General features: G+C 34.9%; 1 protein-coding gene across 4 annotated transcripts in view; it reads left to right on the top strand.

Annotated features, from left to right (window-relative positions):
• LOC110019656 (guanine nucleotide-binding protein subunit gamma 1-like) overlaps positions 1-7,299 on the top strand; it is a 19,974-nt gene extending 12,675 nt beyond the window's left edge. For 2 of the 4 annotated variants that reach the window (XM_020717415.1, XM_020717414.1), the window contains exons 3-6: positions 6,641-6,699; positions 6,816-6,860; positions 6,950-7,102; positions 7,206-7,298. In XM_020717415.1, the coding sequence (XP_020573074.1) occupies positions 6,641-6,699; positions 6,816-6,860; positions 6,950-7,034 (189 nt within the window). In that variant the 3' untranslated portion in view covers positions 7,035-7,102; positions 7,206-7,298. Of the gene's footprint in view, positions 1-6,640; positions 6,700-6,815; positions 6,861-6,949; positions 7,103-7,205 lie in introns of all 4 variants that reach the window. The other 2 variants (XM_020717416.1, XM_020717417.1) reach the window with 2 other exon arrangements.
• The last annotated feature ends 293 nt before the right edge of the window (positions 7,300-7,592 follow it).

The raw sequence follows: 7,592 nt of genomic DNA, 5'->3' as shown, positions 1-7,592 counted from the left end.
TATATATATATATATTTATATCCCTCTTGCATATGTTCTATGGGTTTGGTTAAGACGTTTGATATCACCTGTATTGTTTTTGAAGGGCTTGAGGAAGAGAATTTATCATGTGAAAGATGTGAAACTGATGAAGCTTATGGTATAGTGAATTCATATGATTATTTTTTTCTTATTGCGTCTTTTGATAAACATTTTTAAAATTGCAGATAATCTTTTGCAAACACTACAAAAAGAAAACAAAAAAAAAATCTTGAATGTGATACATTTATGATCAACAACATTTAAAAGAAATTTAAGAGAAACAAGATATTCTTTATTCCAACGAGTAAAATTATTTTGTGAAAAATGGAGTATATGTATTCAAGATATGAATGCTTATTACTCTGGAGGTTAATGACACTCTCCTTATTAAGAAAAAAAACTATTATAAGTGGCATCATTTAAAAGTTGATATATATATATTTTTTTTATTTTAGATATACATTTACAATATATAATAATAGATTTAAAGATTACATTGTAGATTTATTAATTCTTAGTTTTGCATTGGATCCTCGAGATTAATACTGAACATTGAAAATTGATAATATTTTTCATATTGCAATTAAAATTTATCTAGAAAACTTTACAAATACAGAAAAATTACACTTAAAAATTTAATTTGAGCATTGTAAAATTAATGCTCATCGTAATAATTTTTTTTATCCAAATCTCTCTACATTGTATGATTTATGTCAAATGTTGGTTAAGACAAAAAATTAATGATGTATTCTTTTGCTCATGGTTTGATTAGATCAATCCTAACATCGTCTATTTCGACAAAAACTAAATGTTTATTTTTTAGCTTTAAAGATTGTCAAAACTAGGTTATAAAATAAACTCTAAAATATTTTTTTTCCTAGTTTAATTATAACATATATATATATATATTGAAAAGAATATTGTAATGAGTTTTGATGTATAATCAATTATTCATTTTATTTTTTGTTTTTATTTTGACGTATAATCAATGATTGATTATTTAATACAAAAAATAAGTGTCGTGAGTAATTTATGTTGGTATGATAATGATTACATTAAAAAAAAAGTATTTTTTTTATTCTATAAGTTATTCTTATTTATTTTATTATTTCATCGTGTTTATTTATTATTTATTTTAAAAAAAATAAGGGGCTTTTACATACATAGCACTCAAAACTTTTATATTTACCTATTTCACACTAAAACTTTCATAATTACAAATATCATATGAAAGTAGCACTCATTATCTCCTTTTAATTGTCAAATCCATTTTTTCAATCCATTGGTATAGTGTTATGTGTGTAAAAATGAAACTTTGGGTGTGAGATATGTAAATTCATGACAATTGGCTATGAATGCAATTTTCTCAAAAATTAATTTTTAATTTTTATTTATTTTAGTTGATTTTTATTTCACTTTTCTCCCTTTAAATTTTTATTCTGCCACTAATTTGAGTTGTGCAAAATTAAATGTGGATAATATGTTGCTTAGATTTTATTGCGAGAAGTATTGTAGAAAATGTAAAACTTACTAAGATTTCTAGGATATATATGTATAGATTTGTGAGAATATTGTTTGGGAGTAAAGTTGAGATAAATTAAAGTTGAGCCAAATAAACCAATGATCAAATTCATTTTCAAAAGGGTATGTATAAGGTCTACAAGTTTACTTTAGTAGAAAACAGCATAGAACAGAGAAGAAGATACACGAATTAGGGAAGAAGATACATGAATTAGGGAAGAAGAAGACTCAAGAGTTAACCTAGAGAGTATCACCTGCTATTCATCTTTTCCCATTTCATTTAATGCATAGCTATAAGTATATATAATAGAAAATAGAAACTCTGGATACATATCTCTCCCTAGCCGAATTAGTTAGGCTATGGTCGAGCTCCTCCTTTAGGGACCACCTGGGTTGATGATTGCTGAGAGTGGCATAGTGTTGCTAAGACCCTATTGCAAGCTGATGGGTCGTGGAACAACTGTCAGTCTGGTGCTAAGTTGCTGAAGTGTATGTTTGGAGAGAGCTTTGGTAAGAATGTTAGCAGTTTAATCATGCAAGTGAATGTAGTCGATCCGTAATCACAGATAAAATGATAATCGATCTCTATAAATTTTGTGCGTACGTGGAAAACAAGAATGTTTGCTAGAGATCGATGAGATGCTGTCACAATAAAGTGGTGTCGGTTGCTTCATGTCAATACTAAATTCTTGAATTAGCCTGCGAAGCCAGGTAATGCCTGTAGTTGCTGTAGCTAGTGTTCGATACTCCGCCTCAGTCGAAGAACGCGCCACTTGAATTAGCCTGCGAAGCCAGGTAATGCGTGTTCGATACTCCGCCTCAGTCGAAGAACGCGCCACTGTGGATTGTTTCTTAATTGTCCACGAGATTAATGTGTCACCAAGGAAAAGCACACACCTGTGGTTGATTTGGGGTATAGGTGGTCACCAGCCCAATCTGCATCCACATATGAGCGTAATTGGAGTCTCTTGGTCAAATATCCAAACCAAAGTGCCTTTCTAGTATCTTAGGAGATGTATGAGCATTTTGTAGTGGGTTTTTGTAGGAGAGTGCATATGTTTACATAACTAGTTGACAATATATGCGATATCCGGACTAGTTACCGTAAGGTATAGGAGGGAGCCTATCATTTGACGATAAAGGGTGGGGTTAGGAAAAGCTGTACCTAAGTCCAAAGAGGCCGAGTTGTCGACCGACATAGGTGTGTCGAGTGGCGAGCAGTCCTTCATTCCAGCATTAGAGAGAATTTGTACGTGTACCTCTGTTGATTGAGATGATATGAACTTGGTGATTTTTGAACTTGAATTCCAAGGAAGCATCCAATTGTTCCAAGATGTTTCAGTTGGAATGTAGCAGCCAAAGTTTCGGTTAAGGCCGAGATCGCACTAGGATCATTTCCTGTAATGAAAATATCTTCCACGTAGATGAGAACAAGCATTTGAATGTCATTTTGATAATATAGGAGTAGAGAAGGATCAAGTTTGTTGAATATAAACCCTGTTTGATGAAAGAAATTGGAGAAAGTAATAAACCACTGTCTTGGAGCTTATTTTAGGCCACATAGTGATTTTTGGACCAAACATACATGATTTGGAAATTGTGGATACTGGAATCCCGGAGTTTGTTTCATGTACTTTTTCTTATCAGGTTTTCCATCGAGAAACATATTTGAGATGTCAAATTCAAATATGGGCTAATTGTGATGTAGAGTGATCGTGATGCGAATATTTGGCAGTTTGGCAACCGGGCTAAAGGTTTCATAGTAATTTACTCCAAATTCTTGCTTGTGACCTAGGGCAACTAGACGGGCTTTATGTCGTATGACTTTACCACGTGAGTTCAATTTTGTTGTATATGTCCAGCAAGAACCAAGAATTGGTTGATTAGGAGGAGCTGGAACTAATGCCCATGTGCCTTGTCGCTTAAGTGTGGTTAGTTCTTCTGCCATTGCATTCCGCCAGTGAGGTAAATTGGATGCCTGGGTTAAGCATGTTGGATCAGGTATCTGTTGGATTTGGTGGAGAACATTTAATTTCTGGATTGGTTTCAGGTTCCCAGTTTTCATTCGAGTGAGCATGGGTTAGTAGGTGCTGGTCGGGTAGGTGATTGTGGTGTGGTAGACTCAGTAGAAGGATTAAGTGGTCCATTAGAGATGTTAGGAGGTGGAGGAGGTAGTGGGCAGGAATGTTCAACCGCAAGTTGCAAGAGTGTTGGGGGTTGTAGAAAGTATAGGATGGAAGGTGGGTGGGATTGGATGAATTATTTTGTTGGAGTGAGGATGAGGTTTGAAGAAAGGGAAACGTTTTTCATCAAACACCATGTGTCTTGATATTATGATTTTATTTGTAGTGGGATTATAGCATTTGTAACCCGTATTGTAGGGAATAGCCATGAAAAATGCATTGTAGTGATCGCATTTCAAATTTTTTTTTTGGTTCGAGATTTTCTCCATGGATAACAAGCACTTCCAAAAACACGAATATGACTATATGACGGTGGAGCTTGTTGTAGATGTTTCTATGGGGCTATTTAGTTTGTGGTTTTGGTAGGTATCCTGATTTATCAGGTGAATGGATGTTAAAAGACCATCTGTCCAGAATTTGTAAGGGGCGTGGGCTTGATGTAGAAGAGTATGAGTGTTCTCCGTAATGTGTCTATGTTTGCATTCCACCACCCCGTGTTGTTCGGATGTGTAGGGGCATGAATATTGATGAAGAAGGCCTTTGGTGGTGAGGAATTGATTTAGCTTGTAGTTGTTATATTTGCCACTCCCATCAAAACGAAGCATTTTTATGTTGGTATTAAATTGATTTTGGAAAGGAATAATGGAAGTTTGAGTTATCATTGGCGTTTGAGAGTTGGAGTGCATGAAAAATACCCAATTGAAGTAAGAGAAATCATCCACAAATGTAACATAATATGTATAGCCTTGATAAGAGGGGATTGGGGATAGACCCCATACATCACTATGTATAAGCTCTAATAATTTGTGATTTTGTCTATAGACGATACAAAGGACCATTTGTGAGTTTTGGTAATATTGCAAATGCTACAAAAAGTTGGCGGAGGGAATATGAAGTGAATGTTATTTAGATAGCATTTGTAGTTGATTGACATCTGAGGTGAAGTGTGTCATTGCTCTGGAGTCTAGGATCCTCTCTTTGGACATAGCCGTGAGGGCTTGAGGATGAACCGTGAGTTGGTATTCAAGATTTGTTCGACGCCAACATATGAATGCAGAATGCTCAGATTTGTTGCAGATTTGGCATATAATGGAACAGTTGGATTGTTTACCTCCACAGGATCCATTTGTATATCCTCCATGTTGGGTTATATTGGAGCCTCTACCTTTGCCTTGGAATTGAACTCGTCCCCAGGAAGCTGTGAGTGCTATTTGTGTTTGTTTGGATGCCTTGTGTTTGGCATTTTCAGTTTGGAGATTGACTTTGTCGCTGCATAGTAACGAATAGAGATCCTCAAGTTCTATGGGTTGAAGCATGGTATAGATAGATGTCTTGAATGCATTATAGGGTGGTGGAAGCCCATTTAGATTATAGAGAATAACATCCTTGTTATCTAGGTGAGTTCCGGCAGCATGAATCCGATCTACCAGATTTGGGATGGTTGAGAGGTATTGTTGTATTTTATTATCTTTCATAGTGATGTGATGCAATACATTCTTCAGCTGTATGACTTGTGGGCAATTTGTATTCTATATTCGCCTCTCCAAAGTACTCCATATTGCTGCGGTAGACTGTAAATGAAAGATATGGGTGAGCACAGTAGGACTAACGAGAGAGTAGAGAGGTGCTGTGAGATTTTGATCATGCAACTTCCATAGATAGAATTGTGGATTCTCCAGTGTTATCACTGTCACCTTGGAATTGGGGTGGGCAGATGCAACTTCCATCCAAAAATCCAGAAAACTCATTTGCCTAAAAGTTTTCAGTACTTATGCCTTCCAAATGTGATAAATGTCGGCAGTGAGTTGGTTTCGGGTGAGGTGTTTGAGATGAGAATTCAATAACTTTAGAGCAGGCGGAATGTTGATGGTAGGGGCATTGTGAAGAGGTGATTGGGAATCTGAGACTATAGATTCATTCATCTGTAGGGGAAGAAGAAGATTTACCCTAAATTGTTCCCAGGTGCACTGCTCTGATACTTGGAAAACAATATGGAATAGAGAAGAAGATACAGGAATTAGGGAAGAAGAATACTCAAGAGTTAACTTGGAGAGTATCACCTGCTATTCATCTTTTCTCATTTCATTGTATTACATAGCTGTAGGTATATATAATAGAAAACAGAAAGTTCCGGATACATATCTCTCCGTAACCGAATTAGTTAGGATATGGTCGAGCTCCTCCTTTGAGGACCACCTGGGTTGATGATTGCCGAGAGTGGCACAGTGCTGCTAACATTAGTATGTCTACATTAATATATTTTGTAACTATTTGATATGAAACTATAGCCAATCTCACGTGCCTTAACAACTTTGTTTAGCTAGAATTTTGAGATTAAATGGCCTAGTTTCTTGATGTTTGCAGTCATTTCCTATGCGCTAGATTAAAGCTTGGTATAATCGCAGGGCTGTTTTTGAAGTCAATTATATTTAGAAAGAAGAAAGAGCTAGAGCTTGAAGTAATCTGGAAAGTTATAAAGATTGCGGTTGCTTTCGTACAATGTGCATATGTGATATTGAGGCTAATTTTGCATAGATTAGGCTTCATTAAATAACTGAGCACAAAACAATAAAAGGCTGACTGCATGATTGGTAATGGCTGAAGTCATATGGTATTAGTTAAAATAAGGTGAAGCACTACATGTTAATGTAATATAGATTTTTTTTTTGTTTCAAGTAATGTAAATTAGAAATAAATAGCTTGTTTTGCACTCAATAAAAGTAATAAAAAATATATTACATTAAGCTACCACCAAATAGTTGAGCTTGCATTCACAGTGTCTTCTACTTTCAATCTTTTGTATCACACTAATCTGGATTCCATGTATGCAAAATTCAGATTCTCACAGTTGCTTTTGAATAATATACCTATGTTTTATTCTTCTAATTTCTATTTAAAATTCTCATCATGAATAGGATGAACTGGAGAAGCTCGGGAAAACTGAAAAAGTATCAGCAGCAGTACAAGAGTATGTGTACGACCTATCACTGCAACCTTCGCTATATTTTTCCTTTTTTTTTTATTAATAATCTGAATTAGTTTTGCTAGAGTTCTAATGTACACCAAAACATTGAACTTTTTTATTTTCAGATTGTTGCAGAAGATAGAAACTAACCCAGAGCCCCTTCTACCAATGTAGAATTGCAGACAAATTTTTCCTTTTCATTTCTTTAAGCTCTCATAGCTTTTTCTCGTTTGCTCAGTCTAGATTTCTCCTCTTGCAGAACGCATGGGCCTGTAAACCCATCCTGGGACAGGTGGTTTGAGGGGCCTCAAGACTCACGTCGCTGCAGATGCCCGATTCTCTGATCTTCTGACTTTTAAAGAGTTTTAAAAGGTGTTTCGGATCATTTCTTTTGATACTTTATTAAACAACGGTGGGTCTTTTCCTTTGTTTTTCTTTGTTATTATTATATTTTTAAAATTTTTTTTAATGTAAATATTATATTTCTAAATGAATACTGCATGTGGCGGAATCAGGCTGGAGCAAGGGTCTAATTTGAAAATTTATAAGGTGAGCTAAACACCCATAGTGTTATATGTAACGGCTAACGCATTACAAAGTAATTTAATGTATGACTATTCAGAATGTCTAATTCGATTGTCTCCTTTGATACAATTGCCTTATTTCCCTTTAATTGGGTCGTCTGTTATGCTTAATTTTGGTTTTTCCTTTTTAATAAAATTATGCTGTAAATTTAGAGCTCGTATAATCAATGCTTTTGAACCATGTATGTATTACGTGATAATACACAGAAATAAAGGCGAAATGCATGTGTATGTATATTTTCAGCCGGAAGATTTACCTACTTACCACTTGATTCTTATGCATTTTCATTGTGTAAGTGCTAGGGTGTCTTCTAAAAA

This window comes from Phalaenopsis equestris, unplaced genomic scaffold (assembly GCF_001263595.1).
Source record: "Phalaenopsis equestris unplaced genomic scaffold, ASM126359v1 Scaffold000066, whole genome shotgun sequence".
In the NCBI taxonomy this organism is placed as follows: Eukaryota; Viridiplantae; Streptophyta; class Magnoliopsida; order Asparagales; family Orchidaceae; genus Phalaenopsis; species Phalaenopsis equestris.
This window is presented reverse-complemented; position numbering and strand designations above follow the sequence as displayed.